Genomic DNA, 22,224 nt, shown 5'->3' with positions numbered 1-22,224 from the left:
AAAAAGGTCGTGCGCCATTACTAATTGGCGTTGTACTTGCAAAGTAGATGGCAGCTAATTAATTACTGACCAGTACGAAGTACAACACAGTACAGAAGTACAGAAGTACACTTAATTATTTGTTGATCTTTTTGGACGTTTGCAAGTATGCTTCCGGGTTGTTGGTCTTTTGAATAACCCAAACCACAAAAGGACGATCGGCGCAACAGCTAGCTGCGGGTTCGGCGCCACTGTACCTGAACTAAACTGACATAGGTAGTTACAGACCAAACCTTCAGCGACCAACCTCGCGGAGATATCAATTGAATTCCTTGACGAGATCTTAGTTACCTGGGCTACAAAGAGTCAGGACAACACACAATTGCATCACAATCAATCCACATGCCAACTGGGCAGCCGCACACAATACGGTAGACACACTGGGGCGGGATGGCGGGACTGAAGAAAGGATCAGCTGAGGCGGCCCGTCTTTATACCCACGAAGAAACCGGACGGCATGCTGCACAAGGCTGATCCGGTCAGCTCTTTATACATTTGGGGGGTGTGTTGCGTCATCAATACGCACGCACGACTTGCCATTCACAAGAAAATCAAAGTATAACGGTCAGTGGGCAGAGTTTTGTAGGTAGGTAGGTACTTGCTTGTAAGAATGAGTAAAAGAAAAATGATAAAACAATAAGAAAAACATCATAGCAAAAACAAAAAGAAATAAGAAGAGGACCCTTCGGACTAAAAAAAAAAAAAAAAAAAAAAACCAACCAAAAACCAACAACCCGGTGCGCATGCATCAATGGTTTCCAAACGTGCACGGTTTCCCGCTGTCTTTTCTGCGGACTTTCTCCATCCGATCTTGATCTGTAAATGTGCTGTTCTGCATGCAACTTTGCACAAAAGTCGGTTGATGTACGACTGGTAGCAAACCAGACGAAATTGATAACAAGCTTTTCCGTAACCAAAAGGATAGGTAAACATGTATCGGTATCATTCGTTGTTGTGGTGTACCTACCGGTACAGTAGCATTTGGGTGGTTGGAGAAGAAAGTATAACTGTATGGAAAAAGTACTCTGTAACACACACCCAATGCTTCAATTCTCACACAACAGAGGGGGGGGGGAGACAAAAACTTGCGCGCCTTGGTTTCGCATCATACCCACGGAGAATGGGCCCGAGGTTTTGGGTTTTGTCCGTCCTGGCGCGCGCGAAAAAACCCAAGAGTTGGAGTGAAGTGGGATCTACTGGTGGGTGCAGATCAAACAAGAGCCGGTTTGCATTCTTTTTTGCCCTCCCCCGCCAGTCTGCCGCCACTCTGGAGCAAACAGGGGTGGCGGGGGCTGGGGTTCTGGGCTTACTGGGCTCCATCCCTTGTCCCTCGCAATTTCTCTGCTACGATGCGGTCGCTTTAGGTGGCTTTGCGTTTACTACTTTCGGGGCCCTAAAAAGTAAGGTTTGACTCGACGTTACTTTAGCACGAGGCAACCCAACCCTACCGGCAGTCCGAATCTGATCATCGTCGCCGAGGGACAATAGAGTATCTGTGTATGTGTTTGTTGTTTGTTCATCATCATTCACCATACCACGTCTTATGTACGTTCTTGGTCTTTGCGGTTTTTTCCCGGCACGCAAGCGGATTGATGAATGGAGGAATGTGCGGCGTCAATGCCCTAAAAGATTTACAGTCTAAGTATAGATCATCAAGGCAGTGAATCAATCATGCAGCCATTAGGGGCCTGCCTAACCGACCAAGTAACACAAGCAACAATAAAAACGATTGTCCAAGTCTTCAAGAATTCAACATACACACACACTCTACCGCGTACATTGACAGTTGCACATAGAACTCGTTCATTCTTCGATTCGCAGACGAGACTTGGGCTTGATACGAATCGTTTCGACGGGTGCCCAAGTGAAACCGTACGTGGTAGAACCAAAGAAAAAGAAAAGATACCTCGAAAAACAAGGGACCCTGCTGGATACGGGTTGTTAAAATGGGGCGGTCCCTTATATAGACGCACGCCCCCATGTTTACGATGCGGCTTTCAGGGCTGCACCGTAATCTATTGGTGTGAGCGATAATATCTACTTGACGGTGCAAGACCAATCCTTACAGTACACTGCGAATGCATCGTGGGACTTCTTTTTTAGTTTGGCAGCCGCATCTCCGGCGTCGATGGATATTCCCTGAGAGCCCCGCGCCGGGCTTGCATAGGTTTGTGGCAGGCATATGCCTTACATGTGCAATTTACGCGCATAATGCCGTGCCTGCAGATCGAGGCTGTAGGAACAATAAAAAGAAAGTCTTCAGCAGGGCGCATTCTAGAACTAGAACTAGAGTATGTAAAATGATTGCCGAAATCAGTCAAGCATCCCGATTTTGCGCACTATAATAAAAATAAAGTAGGATAAAGATGTCCCCAGATATTAAAGATGCAGATGCAGATGCAGATGCTTATATGTAGCTCCTTGTGCCATCTCATGGACATGCCATTCGTTATCATTGCTAGCTGGCCTAGGGGGGGTATCAAGAATACAAGGACCGTTGTTCCAATCGTCAACACTTTCCATACGATGAATCCCATCCTCGAGCATGAGAATCACACAGCCACCCATGGCTGTTTGGTATCACCAAGACCATAGCCTGGGATAAAGTCGCCCAGGAGCTCCTCCTCGTCGACACCGCAGTGTGTCTGCCCGTCGCGACCCGTGAACCAACCGACACCGTAGGTCTTGCCAACCTCTGCCAGCCGCTTCTTCATGGCGTTCCTGTTGAACTTGCTGGTTCCGACAAAGTCGTACACCATCTTGCTCTGGTGGATGAAGGCGAGTACGCTTGCTGAAAACCCATCAAAAACACAATCACGTTAGCAGATGTCCTTTATCATTTTACTCCTTTGTCCTTCTACGATCAATCAAAACTTACCGATTGTGTTTGGCTGGCGGGGCAGGAACGGCTTTCCACGCTTGACGGCCACTGCGCCCGCCACTATGGCCATGTAGATCAGGATGAAGGAGACGGCCGCCAGGGTGGTGAAGAAGGAGCCCTGGGTCTCCTGGCCGGCCTTGACGGTGCGACCTCCCTCTTCGTCGTCGTCCAGGATGAGGCCCACCGTCGGCTGCATGATCTGCGCGGGCTCGTGCTTCAAAAAGTCCTGCCCGGACACGGTGGCCAGCGAGGTGACCAGGACGGTGAGCACCTCGGACATGACGGTGCCGAGTCCGACGAGGAAGACGAGAAAGTGCCGGTTGAAGAGCCCCTTGACCGCCACCCAGCCCACGGGCATGGCCGTGTAGTCGAGCGTCAGCGTCTTGGGCGGAGCGTGGCGGCGCCACAAGATGTGGTAGGGTTCCATCATGCGCAGATCCGCGTCGAGCCCACCCCAGCCCATCTTGATTGTGACCGCCAACATCGTGATGATCCAGGGTGCACGGTCCGTAATCACAGCCGCGTCGCTAACAAAGATCACCACGTAAACCAGGATGAAGAACACCACAATGGCGCCGATCAGGGGCACGCAGCCTGCGGCCCGCAGCATGAGTGGGTGCGGGTTTTGCGAGAGGCCGCTTTCATTGTTGTCGCTGCTGTCTTGAAGGGTCGATGTTCGTCGCCGCGACGCGAGCGACACCGGCTGGCTGTCCATGGGCGCCAGCGAGGAGTTGCGAATAGCATAACGCCTGTTTTTGAGTCGGCGATGGATATCCTGGGGCTGAGCAGTGTCCATATCTTGAAAGTCCATCAGGATGTCTAAAAGAAGAAGAAGAAGAAAAACATTAACCGTTAGCAGGCTACACAAAGCCAAGAATAGTAAGAGAAACTAAAATGTTGCTCTTTAGAAGGGTATACTTACGGCTAACAACCGCCATGGAAGCCAACCCCGAGATGCCCTTGACATCCGCACTAAGCCCAGACTTCCTGGTATTGAGAACATAAAGCAAAACACCGCCCAAAAATGCCACGATTACGAGGACGCTGGTAAGACAGCGCGCCCAGACGGGGTTGATGATGATTGATTTCTCCACCCCTGGGTTGGCAAGCCTCTGCTCTCTGTTAGGCGTCATTACGATTGATGCAGCGCCAAGGGTTGGCACGAGCGTGGTGGCCAGCAGCGATGCGGCCGAGGAGAGAAACACGGCGTAGTGACCATATTGCATCGCTCGGAAGGGGCGTAGGAAGCTGATGAACGTGATGTAGTCGATGCTGATAGACTCTTGCGCCAGTGCGCCCTCGGGCTTGGAGAGCTGATGGAACGGCTCGAGTCGGCGGACCTCAATGTCTGTCATCTGCCACAAGACACCAAAGACTACCGAAACAATCGTCGGGCCAAACTTGAGAGTAAGGTACGTTGCGGCAGATATGTCCTCGGGCGATTTAAAAGTAAGCAGGGGCTGCTCCACGGACTGACGGTACAAGAGCTCAGTCCCAATTCCCATGCCAAGGGCGAGAAGAATGAGATAGCCCATGTACGGCCCGCGCATGACGAACGGTCGCCAGTTCGGCTGCGGATAAAATAGTTGTGTCTTTTCTTCGTCCTTGGTTGGAAATGTCGTCCTGCGCATCCCTGGCTGGAAAGGACTCTTCAAGTCCTCCAGCGACGAGGACGGGCCGCCCATATCACTCATGTCGAAATTGCCAGTGTCGGGGCCTTGCTTCGGCGGGCACTCCATGATGACCTCGATGATCTCGTCACGCCTGTCGGCCTCGCTCTGGGCAAGCCTGATCGTCTTCATCCGGCTCAGCTTTGCAGAAACTTGCTTGGTGAAGGACAGAGGCTCCTTTTTGTTGGAGCTAGGGGGTGCGGCAAGCACCAGGTCGGCTTCTCGGATCGTCGCGGTCCGGAAGCCGGAGCCGAGACCACCTGCCAAACGAGCCCCTTGCTCAGGATAAACTTCTCTCAGGTTGTCTTCCTGGCTTTGTGTCCACGGCCCAAGACCAGCGGCGGTGGACAAGTCGAACCCCATACCATCTTGTCCAAAGAGTGGTGATGGCTCGGGTGTCGGCCTCGAAAGCCCCGGAGACTTGGTGGGATCACCACTGTAGCCAGTGAACTGTATCGATGTGATATCTACGGAAGTCTTGTCTTCCTCATGTACCGTTGACCCTTGACGCCCTCTATATGACATGGCGCTCCCGGGTGTGAGGTTTGGTGACCGCAAAGGAAGCCGAGGTGTCGAAACGGCCGTGGTTTGAGATGCGCCACTATGTTGGCTGTCATTATGGTAGCTGGTATTAGGCGTGCTTGCTTGGGAAGAGTTTCGGTCGTAGTCTTGGAAATGTTGGTTTTGGATCTCGGCAGGACTAGAGGTCAAGTCCTGTCCTTGGGAACTGCCTTGTCGAGACAAAACCTGAGAAGGCAGCGGAGGTGGCTGCTGCTGAGAGGTATAAAAATCTTGCGTCGGTTGAGGCGACGCGATGGAAGGCAAAGAAACAAGTGAGTGCCTTGGCCGTATTCGCGATGAAGGATTTACTCCATCTTGATGTCTCCCACTGTCCATGGCGACATCTGAGATATTTGATACTTGGCGGTTCAACACAGGACGAGAGTTGTTGGCCCTTTCGTTGTCATTGAATTTTGAGTCCATCATACAAGTCAGACTGCGTGAAAGGGCACGTTCTCATCACAGAGATGCTGCGGGCGTGTCGGCGTTCAAAGGTATATATCACAGGTCTGTCCACCTGGTTCCCCCAAACAGTATCACCGTTAACACACAGACATCAACCAGGCGCAAAGCTCAAGATTGAAGTTGTTGAAGAAAATGTTTTTTTTTTGTTTGCTGTAGAATCCCAAATCGATATCAATGCAGCGGTACGCCAAGCAATAAACACCAAAAAAGTTCCCTACGCCTTCAAGTTGCAGGCAGTGGCGTTTTGTTGATTGCTCAAATCGCTTAACGGAGGAACGTTCAGGGCGCTTATGGCCTGTCGGCCGAGTTGATTAAGGTGATTACTGCGTTAAAGTGGTCGCTTGCTGATCTGATGCGCGAGGCCTGCTCGACAGAGTAAGCCAAAGTAAAATATTAACACAAATTAAAAATAAAACGCTGTAAGTGAGAAGGCGCAGCCACTCTGGTTAGGATAAGCGGCCAAGGGTTGCAGCAAAGGGCGAGAGGTCTCTGTCAAGTATGCTTGCCCTCACAGCCTCCCCCAAGTCAATCCTACAGCAAAGAGCGATCGATTACCCGGCTAATCACTCACCTTGCCCCATTGATGGTCTCACCTTGCTAGAGGGTATCCATCGTAGAGCAATGCTCGGACAAGGGGCCTTGTTTTGCATCCATGCCCCTCATTGCTCGTGCGATTCAGCGGGTCGCTCCTCTCGGTTGAAGAAGCCTTCAGCTCCATGCTAATTAATGGATGGCCATCGTGAAAATTATCGAGCATTGAAAGGCTATTGGAGCGTGCACTATGTGGCACAACTGAAAAAGCTTGGTTGTGGCAACCAATCTGTGCCGCAGGGGCTATTTGATCGTCAACGGTTACCAAGGCAAGATTCGCATATACCATACATAATAAATCGAACTTGGTCAAGTCCGACTGGGCTCCGGCTGGGCTGCGTCCGGAGGAAACACGCATGGTATGGAGCGTTGAGGAATTTTGGCTGTGCTGTGGCGGAACCTCCATTCCCTACAGGTACTATGTAGGCAGCCAGCCCTGGAGGCACCAGTTATTTGAAGTTGGAATAACCGCTACCAGACCTATTCTTAGCTTGGGTTGAGTGGGGCGGCCAGGTGCCAGACTGCCAGACTGTCAGACTGCCTGCACCAGCACGTGCGGTCAATCTGTCGCGCCAGAAATCTCGAATCCCAAACAGCGGCAAGGCGGGTCGTGTTTGATTCTCCAGCAACTTGCGGCAAGGCTTCCGTTAACCGAGCCTCTCCATACACGACTTGACGACTCTGGAGCCCATGCAGTGATCCCGTCTCCATCTTCATCTCCCTCGGACCAGCTGTCAACATTAAAGTTATCCACCAAGCTATCATTCTACCAGTGGTAGGGCGTTGTACTCGATTCATGCAATACAAAATCCTGAAAATATAACGTATGATTGTTTCGGCTTCAATGACGAAAGATCCGGTTCCACAAACAAGCCGATACGGTGAACTGGTACCGTCCCTATGTTATCTTTGCTATCGGAACTTTCCGTCCTCTCTCTTTCTTTCTCTCTCTCTCTTTTTTTTTTTTTTTTTTTTTTTTGTCTCGTTTTTTCTCCCTCTCTCTCTCAATAGAAAGTTGGAAGCCCAGTGGGCTCTGTGGGACTAATCCGAGTAAGCAAACATCTCGTCTATGAGAGCACAAGCCACAACCTCTCGTTACGTTGACATTCATAAAAGCATTTTCAACTCTGGTCCCTCTCAAGATATATCCATCCGTGGGCTTCTGAGGATGTAACCAAGTACCATGTAAATTTGGTCGTGTTCCAAGGCCCACTTCTATATCCTCTTACATCTGTCAGTATGTATTTCTTGATCTATTCACATGAACGTATTCAACATGCAAACCCGCCATCATGATATTTATGCAACGGTCAGGTTGCAACACGAGAATCAGATTAGATGGTGGTGCAACAGCTTGCATTGTGCCCGAAGACATTCCACGCGTCGCTGCCGTGTAAGCAAATGACGTTTGCTTCTGGCTCGGCTCCGGCCCCCGAGGTTTCCTCCAACATTGCTTCTTTGCTTTAGCATACCCCTGATCTGCCTGCATTATTTCCAGACACACTGCATATGACACGGAATACGACGAATAGGCCGTGGCTCGAGGCAGGCCGGACCGCGATGTTGTAACACTTGTTCGCCGCTCGGGAGAATACGAATCATTTGCCAGAGCAAGGGAAGAGGTTTCATGTAAATGAGCTGGCCTTTTTCCAAACCATTGACTGCCCGAATGTTCGTAGCACTGATACTTACGAGATCAATTTTGCTGTTGTGGCATGACCGCAAAACGGAATGGTAGCGAGTAGGCGGGTGGTATCGAGGCCTTTGCTTCTCAGATTATGCCCCAGCTCACCATGTGTTCCATGCTGCGGCGAGTTGAGCGGATGGGCCTCATATATGTTATATGTTACTTGATTTCTGTACACTCACTGATTCCTTGACTTGACATTTCCTCGAAATGTGGAAAGTTCGGAGATCAACAGCTCTTCAACACCAGTCAGCCACTTGGTGTCTATATGGAAATCGCACCTCGAGCCACCACGGCCAGTACTTCCAGTCTTGTGCCACTGCCTTGTGTGCAGAGTTAAAACTGACATTCGGCCAATTTTGTTATCATCACCATGGGTTCAATGCAATGGACCGATGAAGAGGCCAACTATCTAAAGGCCATCTTCACATGGCAAGAGGTACAAGGCGACGACATGACTTCGGATCGAACTAGCAGGTTAAGCCAGTTCGAGGCACAGAATCGGCGCCCTGCAGAGGCCAAGGGTGAGGTGAAGACGGAGAGCGATTTTCGTGTACTTATCGTTGGCGCCAAAGGCTGCGGGAAAACAAGTGTTCTCACTAGGGTTTGTGCCTCATGACAACACTGGACTCCCCCTCGAAGCATGTCGAAATTGACATGCCAGTCACGATGATGTAGATGTTGAAGCCTGGACAGGAAGTGAGCTCAATGCTGATGGTGTCGTCTCCTCTTGCGCTGGATAGTTTGCTCTCAATTCCTTCAAAGACAGTCCTGATCCCACACAAGGAAAAGTCGAAGGCGGTTGCCGACAGTCAATCCAGATCGACGGTCTCAGCTACAACGTGGATGTACTCGAGCTACCATCAAAACATCTCACCACTAACCTGATGCTGGAACAAGCACTGGCGATTACCGAGGGCGCGGTGCTTCTGTACGACATAACCGACCAAGACTCGCTCGAGCTTGCGATCCGCGTCCAGAGGTTCATAAGTGGCTCATTTCGGAGCAGCAACCCAAAGAACCGCGGGATCCGTCGGGATTATGGCCTGGTCCTTGTCGGAAACAAGAGCGACGTCGATGAAGAGGAACGCCGGGTGGCCTGGGCTGGGGGCTTCAAGACTGCATCTGCATTCGACATGGGCTGCTCCTTTCTGGAGATAAGCGCAAGGACTGGCGACAAGTAAGTAAAACCTGTCAGGCCTGACCTGATATGAGCTCTTTTATCTTTGCCCGTCCATTCCCTGGTCCCAATTTCCATTGGCGGGGCTACCGTTTATATGTTGCTGATATTGGATATGAACCATAGTGTCAAAGAAATGTTTCCTGCCGTATGTCGGGAGATACTCAGGCTGAGGCAGCAGAGCAGGAAACGTCAAGAGGAAGCCGAGATTGCTGCGCTGCTCAGGCTCGAGACACAGGCTGGAGCGGGTGGTGGTTCGAGAAAAAGAGGTTTCTGGAGAACTCTCATCAATCCATTTGCCGGGCGGCGTGATTCTGTGCGGGCTTGATTTGTCCGGTTGAATGCAGTTAGTTGCCTCAATTTATTACTGACTGGATATGATTGCCATTGTGCGTGTTGGTTTGGGTGTATGTCTGTCTGTACGTATATTTTTTTTTGGTCAGGCCGTCCTCGTGTACAATTACAGGTCTTGGCCGGCAATACGAAAATTACCGAACATAGTTGTATGATTTACCGCACTTATACTGATCTAATTAATGCCCAGCCGCGGCTTCTAGAAACGCGATATCTTCAATGTAAGCCGCATTTCCAATCTCGTGCAATGGTTGGTTGTTGGATCTGCACAGTACCCCTGAATTATAAGCGGCGGCCGAATTGCCGAGGTACGTCAAGTTGCCCCTCCGCTCACCTCTACTCAAGCTTACTGTTAAGATATAACAACGCAGCATTACATCACCAACAAAAGCATATATTGAGATACTCGACGGGAAGTAATTTGTGGTGGACACTGAAATTCTATCCAGAAGCCGAGACAGTCGCCAATCACTACATAGTCAAATCTGATAGTAACAGCTGAAAGAGATACAGATCGTTGCGCCGCAAATCACCATGGCAAGCTCGGAGCAACCTATCGTTCTATACCACTACCCCTATTCTCCATTTGCGAGGAGGATTTCGTGGTATCTAGCCCTCCGAGGCATACCGTACATGCAATGCGTAAGCAAAGCAGGTTGGGCCGAATCCCCAAGAGTGCATAATCACTGACTCCCGGACAACAGCTGCAACCGCCTATCATGCCCCGACCAGACCTCTCTGAGGAGCTAGGGGTTCAATACCGCCGCATACCGGTCCTGACGATCGGCCGCGACGTCTACCTGGACACTCGCCTGATCCTCTCCAAGCTGGAGGAGGCGCATCCGTCGGTGCCCAAACTGGGAGCGTCCGAGCCTCAGTCCAAGGGCGTCCAGCGGCTGCTCGCGGCGCTGACGCTCGACACGGGCATGTTCTTCGCGGCCATGAGCCTGCTGCCTCGCGACTTGCCGGCACTCAAGGACCCCAAATTTCAAAAGGACAGGGCCAGCTTCATCAGCGGCCCGCCGGCGGGAGGGTGGCTGTCGCGGGCGGACGCCGTCAACAAGATCCGAGACGCGATGGAGCTGCTCGAGACGACCTTGCTTGCGGATGGACGTAAGTTTAACATTGACGCACCTTGCTGACTTGGGAGCCTTTTTTTTTTTCCCTCCCTTGTGGCACTGTCCTGATGACGTCTTAGGAGACCTGACTAATTAAAAAAAAATAAAAATAAACAAACTCCCAGGTGACTGGATTTTGCAAACGGATAAGCCGAGCCTCGCCGATATAGAGGCCATCTGGCCGTTTCACTGGCTCATCACTTTACCCGGAAGCCCGGCCCTCCCCGCAAACCAAGTCTCTGCTGAGCTGTTCCCCCGCGTGTTCGCTTGGATACAGCGGTTCGACAAGGCCGTGGGGGCGGCCGGGTCATCCGGACCCAAGCCCCGTAAATTGAAGGGCAAGGAGGCTGCGCAGCTGATCCTCGCCTCTCGGCACAACGAGGACTACACCGGGGCTGAGCTGACCGCCGCAGATGGCGAGGGCCTGACCAGGGGCTCCATGGTGAGGCTCTGGCCGACCGACACTGGAAGTGGACATCGGGACTCGGGCAAACTGGTCCACATGGACCAGGCTGAGATTGTGATCGAGAACCTTCGCGGTGTTCGGATACACGCGCCCCGACAGGGCTTCAAGGTGCGGGCTGAGGCTGGGCTGTAAGGGGCAACCTACCAATTGCGCGCAGAGCTAGCATGGGGAGGGCAGGCTATCTCGGCCGGGTTTGTGTGCTTGCGCAGGAGAAAAGGACGCCTGCCTAGGTAGGTAGATTGTACTATAGCATCGTTATTGCCACCAGGCACTCGACACCATATACGAAACAGTGGCTTCATGATTAGGTTTGGACGATTCCTTGTTCATCTCATAATTAATAACTGAATGGTGTTCGTATAGCGACCTACCCTGCACTGCAATGTGTTTGTTCTACATCCCATCTGTCTTGAAGCGCGTGCATGCATGCCAAAAAAACAACAACAAACACTTGTAGTTCAATCCCAACGCAGAGCCAAGAACCACGCCTAGCACATACCGTACAGCATAAGCAAAAGCACCGCGTTCGTTGGCGATCTGTGCCAAAAACTCCGATGCGCACGTCTGGTTCAAAGTCGCGTGGATCTGGGGGCGATCTACAGCACCAGGTGTTTACTACACGCACTCCCTTTTTCTTGTGATTACAAAAGACAAAACTACACCAATCCAGGCGTGCTGAATAATTAAGACAATAAAAAAAATAGCAAACTTCTTAGTCGTACCGTACTGTAGGTACCAGCACAAAAAAGATTCGGAGGCGACCCGAACGGCTCCGCTTGGCTTTCAGTTCGCTTCTCAGTCCGATTCGCGTCAGGTCGTAGATAGACAAGACGGGTCGATATCGATTGCGTCAAAAAGGTTCAATTAGCATCAAATGTGGGCGTGTCTGCATGGATTTGCTCGTTTGGCCAGAGCGCAGGCCCGGCTATCGGGTCAAGTTTGCGCCCCCCCGCTAGACTTGGCGACTCGACCACACTCGTGGCATGCGCTCTTGCGTCATCGGCTCACTCTAGATTCTGGCTCGGAGGAATGCTAGCTGGGAACCGTGGGAAGTCTTCTCTGCAAGTTAGCACGGGCCAAAAAAACGTTAATTTCCGCTTTATTCAAGCTCATGCATTTGTGCGATTGCCCATTTGCGGTCACTGCGGGTTTATTTTAAGAAATTCAAAATATCATTATAAGGCCCAACAAGACTTTCAATCAATCAACGGTGTGCATCTCTATCTGCTTGCGACCATGGGCGGGGGTTGTTGACCGCACTTTGCCAATCGTATTACCGCCTGCTGAAAATTATTGATATCCCGGGGGGGGGGGAGTTCTATCCAGCACATGGTAGGGAGGGGGGAGGACACGGTAATTAAGGCGTCGCCTGGGTCCTACTGCAATACGTCACACCTACCTGGAAAACAAAGAGCTTTGTCAGTTCTGATTTGACCGTTCCGCCCGCTGGATCCACCCTGTCATCTCTCCAGCCTCGCACAGTGTGCCATCCTCGTAAGACGACCCTGTGTCGTGTGTTTCGATACTCAGGTCCAGTCCAGTCCAGTCCAGTCCAGCAGCCCGTTCTAGGTCGTGGCAAACCTAGCCGGCTCGTTGCCAACCAATTTCCAAGAGGGGGGCTGACCGTATTAATAATAACAGACTTCTTCTGTTCTTGACCCTCCACGGTGGCAGTTTGTAAAGTGCGATGACCGAACCGAGAAACCTCTATTGATAACGAGGACCACAGCGACCAAGAAAAAAATTGTTTGCTGATTGGATTCGCGCGAGTCGAGCTGCCCACACTAGCAAACAGCTCTAGCATGGTATAAATTTCGCCAGTGTGAAATTACTGGGTCGAGTTGCATACTAAGTAGCAAGGATGGGTCTTTCTACCGGTATGCTTCTCCTCTTTTTCGTTTTTCGAGAAGGCTGGCTGGCTGGCTCGCTGGGCTTGCCTGCTTAACTGGGCAAGCTGGGGAACCCACACACCAGCCGCACTAATCATGGCGGGCACCCGGCATCCGTTTTTCTCCTCCGTCGAAGCATGTTCACAGCCGGAGCCGGTGCCAGAAAAATAGACGCAGAAAAATGTCCCTACTGTTTATCGCACGACGCGTCTGCAAAACCCACTTCTTCTGGGCCGTCCCATGTACTCTGGCAAGTCTGGCAAAGCCTAACCCTGCCACATACATGAATTCATCAAAATATGGTGTAATCCAATACCTTGTTTAACGTTTTCCTTTTTCTCCTCCCTGGTTTGTAACATGACAGCCGGCGAAAGTAATATCCGCCCTATGGCTGCATACTACGGCAGCTACTCCGGACCTTGTCTGGGGTGAAGAAGCAGGGAGGAGGGGTGCGCAGGCACTGAATAATCCTTTTGCAAAACTGAAAAGCATTGGCTATGCATCCTCTCTAAATATAATAGGTAGAAGAAGAAAAAAAAGCAATCGATCGATCTCGAATTTCAGGTCTCGACAACAGCTGCTGATTTGCGAAAAGGGGCGTACTCTTTTGGGCCATAGGTGACCATTCATTTGTGCGTCCGGCGGCTTTGAAGACGACTTTTCGGAGCAACCTGCCCACTCTGGCTAAGACTAGACAGTGTATTGAAATTCCGGATATACAGTAACCACCGGAGGTGTATCCTGGTCCGCGGGAGGCTGCAAGGATTGAACATGACCTGGGCAGTGGAGCTCGCAATTGAGAATTTGGAAAGAAAAAATTGTACAGGAAAAAAAACCACCAAAAAAACCACAGAAATCAAGCAAAACTTGGCCGATTCCTGCCAACAAAAACCTAAGAACATTTTGCAAGTAATACATACATTGTTTAAGGAGCGGTGGACGGGACCATCCAAGTTAAGTTGGAAGGCAAAGCAAGACATCAAAGGGAGGTCCGGCCCAGGGTGTGAAGGTGTATCGATTTCAAATTTTCGACTTTTGTCATTATTGGGGACGCGGTGACGGCGTGGACCCACTAGGTGGCCAGTGCACCCCACACCCTCTGATTTCCTCTTTCTTTTCGCCCTCTTGTCTTTCCAACGGGTGTGTCGTCATCTTCGTCATCGCCAGTTCCAACCCATTCATCCAACCTTCTCCCTTTTCGCAGCATTGGACTGTAATCGGTCGCGCAAAATCGACTCGCGCCCATTTCGCCTATACCACAGGAAATCTAGATTACCTACCAAACAAAGAGGTTACGCTGCGATAGCGTTGCAGCAGCTGTAGCCGCCTCTTCCCCCGACTGTGATCCGTGACGACATCCCGTCATTTTGAGTTTGCCTTCGAATCCATTCTGGCCTTCTGCCCTTGCTCTTCGCCCCAATCACCCTTTTCCTATTCGTGTACCACATAGGCCGATTAGACATCGTCGTCATGGCGGAAACAGTCATCGTTTCCAAGACCGAGACGAAATCGCCGAAGCGGTCGTCGCCGTCAAACAAAGCTGAAGGTATGTAGTGCTCGTTTTTTTTTCATCGTTCGGTGTCGTCGATGCCGAGTCACCGGCTCCCAATGCGCGACGTTTACATATCTCCGTCCACCGCCGCCGCCGCCGTTGTGATTCCCGCTAGATCAACGGTGATGCGACCGGCTTTCCATTGGCATCAGTGTTTATTCCATGACATCAACTATTTGTTGTCGTCATGATGGCTTACCAAATTTTGTCGGCGCCGCAGATCCCGAATCAAAGAGACCAGAATCAAATGCGGATACCACCACGAAACCTTTGGCCCCTCCGCCGCGACCCGTGCCTGCACAGGGAACACCCGATTATTTCAACCCCGGAATGGGTGGTTCGTTAAGCCTCGAGCCCAATCCGTTCGAACAATCTTTCGGAGCACCACCCGAAACTCCCGGAGGCACCAAGTTGCCCTCCGTCGCGGCGCTGACATCTCCATCATCACTACTTCCCGGCAGTGGTGCGACACCGTTCAACTGGGGTGGCGGCTCGCTACGCACTGGCCCGTTGAGCCCGGCAATGCTTTCGGGGCCGACGAATGATTACTTTGGGGACACACATCATCTGCGTGGCGGATTCCCCACGCCCAACGAGTCTTCGCTGAGGACAGGTTTGACGCCAGGAGGAGGCGGGTCTATGTTTCCTGCTGCTAGCCCAAGTGCTCAAGCATTTATGAACGGCGGAACGACACCAAGCACTCTCGATTTCCACCGGACAGCTCTCGCGGCGGCGGCAGCGAAGCGCGAGGCAGGCATTAACCAGACCCAAAACCAAGCGCAAACACAGCCACCTCAGCAGCAGTCGCTCCCTGCAACCTCGCAGCCCGAGGAAATGCCAAACGGAAACGTCAAGGCTGAAGCCAAGCCTGCACCAGGTCCTTTTGATCCACATGATAATGACGCGGCAAACGGCCTCTTTATGTTGGCTCAGGGTCGCAATGGTGCGCAGGCCCAGAACAACTACGCTGTGCAACAGCCGCCGCAAGCGCACGCCCACGCGCATCCTGCCCCGCCACCTCCTGCCATCAAGACGTCACCTCATATGAACAACGGTAATGGAACGTCAGCGGGGCCGCCTAGCGCCACAAGGAGTGACCGAACCGGCAGCGTTGGTTCGGACGATGTGGAGCAAAGCAGGCCTTCCACCCGGGGCAAACCCAAGAAGGGCACAACAGCAGCACCAGCACCTGCAACCAATGGCAAGAGGAAGCGCAGTGATGCCCAACCAGCCAAAGCACCAAACACTAAGCAGGTCAAGGCTAATGGAAATGGCATGCCTCACTTCAGCCCTGAGCCTGAGATGTCGGATGATGACGACGACGAGATGAAGTTGGACAAGGAGGGCAACCCTAAGGGCAAACAGACAGACGAGGAGAAGCGCAAGAACTTTTTGGAGCGCAACAGGTATGCGAATTATAGTTACGCGACTCTACAGACTATTGATTTGTGAATATTGCTAACATTAATCGCAATAGGGTGGCTGCCCTCAAATGTCGGCAGCGCAAAAAGCAGTGGCTGGCTAATTTACAGAGCAAGGTCGAAATGTATGGCGCCGAGAACGAAAACCTTACAGCTCAAATTGGTCAGTTGCGGGAAGAAGTTGTGAACCTAAAGACATTACTCCTTGCCCACAAGGACTGCAATGTTACCCAGGCACAAGGGCTTCAGGGGCAGTTCATGCAGCAACCACCAATGGACCACTTCAACGCTCAAATGAATCCTTATGGTTTGGCTCCAACAGGAATGCCCCCGCAGCCAGTTATTGCCAACGGCGGTCAGAGGCGGTATTCATAGAACGAATCTGCCGCGATCCTCGACATGATGGCGCAAGATGCTGCGAGACGGCGATCGGGCTCAAGCCGGAGCAGGGATTCTTCTGTGGCGCTCAACAGATCACCCTCGGGCCAACCCTGACAAGTCTCCGCCGACCATCATGAATGGTCTTTCTATGAGATAGTAACTTATAGACATCTGTTCGGGGGATCTTGCGGCCCCTCGGCATGTCAAAAGCATTTTCATGTGCACACGATTTATCAAACTCACTGGGTATAATAAGGGCGTGGTGTTTGTCCACTTGGGGGCATTGAACTGTACAGCAACAAGACAGTCGGCGCTCAGGTTATCATTTTTTTCTTTTATTTTATTTTTCATGATTTGGAGTTTTTCGCCTTTTGAGGATTCTGTTTTCTCTTCTTTTTCTCTTCATGTTCTCCGGTTATTCTTACTTGTCTTATTCTTAAACTTTCGATCCTTTCTTACTTAACCTCACTTAGTTTTTACACTTGAACTTCTACTTTCAGCCTCGATTCGAGCAACCGTCTTGGGGGCTCTAAAAGGACACACGCAAAAAGGTTGGAGATAGGCGTTGGGGGGTTCTGCACTGGCTTCTTTTGATTTTTTTTTGTCGAGATATTCTCGATTTTCCTAGAGTATGTTTTCATGGGAGGAACAAGGCTGTTCGGCCTTTCACCGCGTACGGACTCGTGTGCGCTGTCTGTCTACATGAATCCAGACATGAGGGTTGTTCTCCCCGATCAGCAAGTTGTGTGGGAGGCAGATTCCTTTCAGGTACAATTGGTATGATTTAGATCTAGTCAATCTATGCAAAGCTACTTATGAATTTCATGCATATCTTTACTTTGCAAGTGTTGGACCTTTCGTGATGACGGACCCTCCAGTAGCCAGTAAGAATCCAAGATGTTGCAGTAAAAGACGAGAGTCGCATTAGTCACGCTATTCAATTCGAGTATCTGAGTCGAGTTGCAGTTAGCGGACCAGAGAACAAGGAGGATAGGTCATGGACAAAACTGGATTAGTTTCCGTACATCCTCCAATGGAAAATTGGGCTGGTTGCTGGAATTATGGGGCTGACGTACAACTTGCGAGTTGGGTGGTGCAGAACGATTTCGGGTGGTAAACAAATGGCAAGCTCCACGGCCCTTGCGCGACAGCATATCTCTCCACCACGGCAATCCACGGACCAAGTTGGGCAGAACTGGCGGAACTTCGCGCGGACCACAACGAATTGAAAATACGACCACTTCAGCCAGCATCTCTAACCTCACCGCCGTCACGAAACCGAACAAGAACCGATCGAATTAATCTAATCACACGAAAAAAGGAATTGGGCAAACTCTTTTATACGCGCCGAAGAGGCCGCGCCTGGCGAATCCGCAATTGGGGGGGAAATTTGACGCGTCTTGGAGTGGAGGGGCGGCTCCAGCCAAAACTGCCTGCCCGGGGGCACGCAGCCTCGAATTGCTTTGCGACACGCGACCCAGCACCGAAGCTCGGGAGGGACCGACGACAAGTTATTCCAGCGATATACGTCCGATCGCTCGATCAACGGACCAGACGATTATTTCGCCGTGCTGTCGCATACCTAAACCTAGCAAAAAAGTCTCGCCAATCCCCGACTGCATCCATGCCTTCGCCCTCGACGTCCGCTTGCCATCCATGACGACTCTCATACGTGCACGCCAGCCGCTACAGGACTTGAGCATGAGCAATCAGCCGGGGGAGCCGCGTCGCTACAGCAAACGCCTTGCCGGTAGGTGGATTCTTTTGTGGCCATGATGACGGGGGAGGAAATGAAGTTGGAGCGGGTGGCTTGGGAGGAAAACCGCGCCGATCGGGGGAGGTCAGGAATTGCTAACACGGGAGGGATGGGATCAGATGCCGCGGTGTACGACGAGCAGGATGGCGACTTTCTCTTTACGCGTGGCTCGAAACGAGCCAGGACTTCGACGGCGGCCGGCGACTTGGATGCTGCCACTCCCTCGGCAGTATCAGCTGCTCCAGCGACGAAAAAGGCGGCAGGGCGACCGCCCAAGAAGGCCGCGCCCGTGGCGATAGTGGGAGGGAGGAAACGCGCCGCTTCGCCGCAGCTGGCTCCCGTGGAGGAGACGCCACCGCCGGCGACAAAGAGGCCGACGAGGAGGAAACCGAGCGCGTCCCCTGCGCCAGAACCGAAACCGCTCGCCGTTGCGAAAACGCGCGCCAGGAGGACAGAGGCGGCGGCCACGACGACGGCTGCGGCTGCACCGGCCAGCGCCGCTGCGACGACGGCCGGCCGACGGACGCGATCCTCTATGGAAACGGTGGTGGAAAATGGCGCAGTGAATCATCATGCAGCACCGGCACATGCAGTACCAGCAGCAACGACGGCACCTGAAGCAAGGAGACCGAGTAGGGGGAGGCCACCGACGAAGAAGCGAACGGCAGCAGCGGCTGCGGCGGAAGACAGGGCTCTGGAACCGGTTGCGACACCCCGAAATGATGCGATGGATACCAGCATGGATGACGGGCCAGCTGGTGAGGGGATGATATATGGACAGGAGCACCATGAGCCAGCGCGCAAGATTGCTCTTCCTTTTAGCGATACACCCATAATGGACCGCAACAAGGAGTTGCGCAGGAAGGGCGGGGCCGGCGGCAACGGAGCGCGACGGAGCAGCCTGGGAATGAGGGGCAGGCGGGCGAGTTCTTTGATCGAAAATGGCCACAGTGCAATACCGCACCGCGAGGTCAACGCTGGCGAGTTCTACAAGCACATCGAAGCCGATGTGATGGAGCCGAGGAGGATGAAGCAGCTGCTTACGTGGTGCGGCGAGAGGGCGTTGCTGGACAGGCCTGCGCACGGCTCTGTGGATTCCATGAATTCTAATGCGATTCTTGGAGGTAAGTCATGTCACAACACTGATGGGGCTCGATTGTCAGACGCGTGTCTGATTGAACAAAGACGAAAACGAAATACTGACTCTGAATTCTAGCACGTGCAATACAAGATCAACTTTTAAAGGACTTTGGGAACAAGTCGGAATTCTCGGACTGGTTCAGCCGGGAAGACGAGGCGAGTGAAGCCGAGCCCAAGCGGCCAGTGATCACAAAACCAAACCCGGTCAATATTGAGAACGAGAAAAAGATAGTAGAGCTGGAGGCTACCATCAAACGGTATGTAAACGTGATTTTCAGGCTTGTTGGCAAATTACGGCGTGACTAACTATGTACGGTACAGCTTGAAATTGGAAAGGAAAAAGTGGTTGGCGCTGGAGAAGCCACCTCCTGAATTCCCACCCCTCTTTGAAGATGAAGACCCGACCAAGGCTCCTCTGCCTGACGAAGGGGCGCTCGACGAGGAAGAGGCGCGTATGTTGCGTTTTTTGACGGAGCCGACGAGCAACTTTGCTTCGCTGCGAGCAAAAACGCAGTCGCGACTACAGTCACTGATGGCCCCGTTAGAGGTCGACATTGACAAACTCGCCGACAGCGTGCACAAGCTCGATCAGCGCGTCGCAGCGGGTGGACGACAGGCGGACCGCGTGCTCGGCCTGAGCGCAGACCGGCTCAAGGAGCGCGAGGAACGCGAAAAGGCCGCAGCCGGCACCAAGAACCTACCCGTCATGGAGGTCCTGAGGAGTCTTGGCAAGATATTACCCGAAGAAGACGGCTAGGGTTGCGTTGCTCGCGCGTGCCCTGGTACAGTCTAGGGGTAACTGCGTAATGGCCAGACAAAAAACAACTACTTTTTGCTCCTCGATCTGCAGAGGAGTCTTTTTATAATGACATGACGACAACTAAGGGGATTCAAACGAGCGTCTGATTTTGGTATCGTCTCCTTTTCTTCTCTTCCACCAATCTTTTCCCCCTCTCTTTTCCTCTTAGGGCGGAAGGTTACTTTTTTTTTAGCTCATTTCCTTTGTCATGATTCCTTCCACCGCTCCTTGTTGGTGGCGCTCTCGTACCACAGGTGACTTTTTGTAGTCCAAAAAAAGGACTACAAGCACCGTTCAGTTAAGCCTTTTGATTGGGTGTTTATGTTGGGACTTGTTTATACCCCCTGGAGCATGAAGTTTGGAGACTTGAGACTGGGACTGGCTTGCCATGGCTTGGGCGTTTTCTGTTGTAGTAGTTGTGCTGTTGGTGGTGGTGGTGGTGGTGGTGGTGGTGGTGGTGGTGGGTTGGTGGCAATTTGGCAAGCTGTGGGCAGGCAGCTTTTTGCCCGTTCTGGTTCAGGTTTTGAGGTGCGATGTTTGTACATATTGGCCCTGTGGCCTGTGACCAAGAAGACTGGCTGGCTTCTTTGGTTCCAACATCGACTATTGAATGGACAGAGAACTAGAAATGTCCCCGAATCAGCAGCATGTTCGCCACGATGTCCATGCTCCCTAGTGACCTTGAAATATTAAAGTCGGTGCTTATTCAAGTCTGTTATATATCTCTGCTTACGCTGCGTCAGCCCATCCCGTGAAGGGTCTTAAACACAGATCAAACACATATATAGTGCCCTTCATCAGTGAACTCCTGAGGAATCTAGTTTGGTTGGCAGTAATTCACCCAAAGCATTCTGGATTACCTAGGCACTCTTTGCCATTCGACAGCCCAGCAGTACTAGCAGAACTAGCAGAAACATGTCTAAGACGAAAACATCGGATTCGCAATACACATGAATGTTCCCAACACCATGATGGAAGATAGCCTGCAAACAAAACCCGAAGACCCAGGAGTAACACAACGCCAGCCCGCTCCCCTGCACAGCATGTCTTATTTTTGCGATCAGATGAGATGCTTGGACCTGTGGAAAGTTGTAAGAGTGGATCGTCAGTAAATGATAGCTTTTTACGGCTGTGAATTCCCGTCCAATAAAGCAAAACACATCGCAAACTAACCTAAAGTAGGCACGCAGGTACATAATCTGCCAGGCCCACAGAGCAATGAGCAGGAAGGTGGTCAGCATGCCGAACCACTTGACCCTGGTGTTGGTGCTCTCGTTGGTGTCGCGCAGCTTCTGCTCCCGGACGCGGAGGTAGTCCATCTCGCCCACGATCTCGGCAACCATCTCCTCGATCCTGCGAAGCTCCGTCTCGACGGGCTTGAGCTTCTCCGTGGCCTGGATGGCCGACCAGTCCTTGGCGTCGGCGCCAATGTCGACATCGAGCTCGACGGTTTTTTGAGGGGTCTGGACGTATTTGCCTGTAGAAGCGAAGAATTCATCCCTGTTAGCATCGCAGCGGGGTGGATCGCGTAGTGGTAATCGGGGCGCACGGCGGGTTTAGGTTGTTCACGCACTTCCGTCCAGGATGTTCTCGTAGCACACGTCGAATGCCGCGTCGGCGTGTGATGTAAAGACTGTCCTCTGCTCTCCAACGACGTCCTTTGCCCTTCCGTATTCGTTGCCAACGGCATCCTTGATCTGCATGAGGGGAGAGACAGTTTGTTAGCTTGGAGGAACAACAGAGCCAAAACCCCAAGCATGAACCAAAACCTACGTTCAGGTTGACCACCATGCCGTCACCCTTGGACCCGCTGACGATGGACGTCACCACCACCAGGGTGTCCTTTGCGACAAAGTTCCGTATGCACCGCATCTTGTTGTCATAGTGTGCCAGCATGCCCTGTAGCTCGAACTTGAGGGCCTGCGAGACGCCGACCAGGAGGACGAGGCTGCAGATGTACTGCAGAAGTGATCGTGGTAGCGCCATTTTTGTTGGTCCTGCTGGCTGCCCCCAGCGCTGTTCCTAAACTTCAAGAGGTGATTGTGTTTTGCGAATTGAAATGGCTTTGCTCTTGTGCTTCCCCCAAGGAGGCCCCGTTCGATTTCGCAAGGTAGGTATGTACCTGAACTAAGGTAAATCTGTCGCGATGTCCCAGGCGGGACGGGGATCCCTGTCCTGTCGCTAGCCCAGGCCAATTGAATTTGGATGGACACTCGCCACATGTGGCTGGCTGTAGCTTCCAGATCCCCGCAAAATACTTACTGTACTGCACTC

The 22,224-nt window shown here is 52.0% G+C and overlaps 8 protein-coding genes across 8 annotated transcripts; 4 read left to right on the top strand and 4 right to left on the bottom strand.

Annotated features, from left to right (window-relative positions):
- Positions 1-1,383: 1,383 nt before the first annotated feature.
- MGG_15839 (uncharacterized protein) lies at positions 1,384-1,941 on the bottom strand (the record flags this gene model as incomplete). The annotated part of the gene is made up of 2 exons (XM_003715151.1): positions 1,798-1,941; positions 1,384-1,532 (listed from the first exon to the last, which is right to left on the bottom strand). The coding sequence occupies exons 1-2, from the start codon at positions 1,844-1,846 to the stop codon at positions 1,384-1,386; spliced, it is 198 nt and encodes a 65-aa protein (XP_003715199.1). The 5' UTR covers positions 1,847-1,941.
- Positions 1,942-2,296: 355 nt separating this feature from the next.
- On the bottom strand, positions 2,297-6,611 carry MGG_12321 (uncharacterized protein). The gene is made up of 3 exons (XM_003715150.1): positions 3,843-6,611; positions 2,918-3,739; positions 2,297-2,830 (listed from the first exon to the last, which is right to left on the bottom strand). Exons 1-3 carry the CDS (start codon positions 5,575-5,577, stop codon positions 2,592-2,594), a joined length of 2,796 nt encoding a protein of 931 aa, XP_003715198.1. The 5' UTR covers positions 5,578-6,611; the 3' UTR covers positions 2,297-2,591.
- Positions 6,612-8,058: 1,447 nt separating this feature from the next.
- On the top strand, positions 8,059-9,402 carry MGG_15838 (uncharacterized protein; the record flags this gene model as incomplete). The annotated part of the gene is made up of 3 exons (XM_003715149.1): positions 8,059-8,498; positions 8,716-9,074; positions 9,201-9,402. The coding sequence occupies exons 1-3, from the start codon at positions 8,268-8,270 to the stop codon at positions 9,400-9,402; spliced, it is 792 nt and encodes a 263-aa protein (XP_003715197.1). The 5' UTR covers positions 8,059-8,267.
- Positions 9,403-9,771: 369 nt separating this feature from the next.
- MGG_15837 (uncharacterized protein) lies at positions 9,772-11,384 on the top strand. The gene is made up of 3 exons (XM_003715148.1): positions 9,772-10,070; positions 10,133-10,541; positions 10,672-11,384. The coding sequence occupies exons 1-3, from the start codon at positions 9,963-9,965 to the stop codon at positions 11,142-11,144; spliced, it is 990 nt and encodes a 329-aa protein (XP_003715196.1). The 5' UTR covers positions 9,772-9,962; the 3' UTR covers positions 11,145-11,384.
- A 2,635-nt stretch (positions 11,385-14,019) lies between these two features.
- MGG_08212 (BZIP transcription factor) lies at positions 14,020-17,086 on the top strand. Its single transcript, XM_003715147.1, has 3 exons — positions 14,020-14,447; positions 14,674-15,859; positions 15,931-17,086. Exons 1-3 carry the CDS (start codon positions 14,372-14,374, stop codon positions 16,247-16,249), a joined length of 1,581 nt encoding a protein of 526 aa, XP_003715195.1. The 5' UTR covers positions 14,020-14,371; the 3' UTR covers positions 16,250-17,086.
- MGG_15068 (uncharacterized protein) lies at positions 16,732-17,508 on the bottom strand (the record flags this gene model as incomplete). The annotated part of the gene is made up of 2 exons (XM_003715146.1): positions 16,732-16,953; positions 17,332-17,508. 2 exons carry the CDS (start codon positions 17,506-17,508, stop codon positions 16,732-16,734), a joined length of 399 nt encoding a protein of 132 aa, XP_003715194.1.
- On the top strand, positions 17,412-20,610 carry MGG_08211 (uncharacterized protein). Its single transcript, XM_003715145.1, has 4 exons — positions 17,412-18,005; positions 18,131-19,135; positions 19,228-19,408; positions 19,473-20,610. The coding sequence occupies exons 1-4, from the start codon at positions 17,912-17,914 to the stop codon at positions 19,906-19,908; spliced, it is 1,716 nt and encodes a 571-aa protein (XP_003715193.1). The 5' UTR covers positions 17,412-17,911; the 3' UTR covers positions 19,909-20,610.
- MGG_08210 (endoplasmic reticulum vesicle protein 25) lies at positions 20,583-22,113 on the bottom strand. The gene is made up of 4 exons (XM_003715144.1): positions 21,724-22,113; positions 21,524-21,647; positions 21,124-21,427; positions 20,583-21,029 (listed from the first exon to the last, which is right to left on the bottom strand). The coding sequence occupies exons 1-4, from the start codon at positions 21,934-21,936 to the stop codon at positions 21,011-21,013; spliced, it is 660 nt and encodes a 219-aa protein (XP_003715192.1). The 5' UTR covers positions 21,937-22,113; the 3' UTR covers positions 20,583-21,010.
- Between the last annotated feature and the right edge of the window lie 111 nt (positions 22,114-22,224).

Source organism: Pyricularia oryzae, chromosome 2 (genome assembly GCF_000002495.2).
Source record: "Pyricularia oryzae 70-15 chromosome 2, whole genome shotgun sequence".
Classification (NCBI taxonomy): Eukaryota; Fungi; Ascomycota; class Sordariomycetes; order Magnaporthales; family Pyriculariaceae; genus Pyricularia; species Pyricularia oryzae.
The sequence above is the reverse complement of the archived record's forward strand: the minus strand, read 5'-3'. Positions and strand labels throughout refer to the sequence as shown.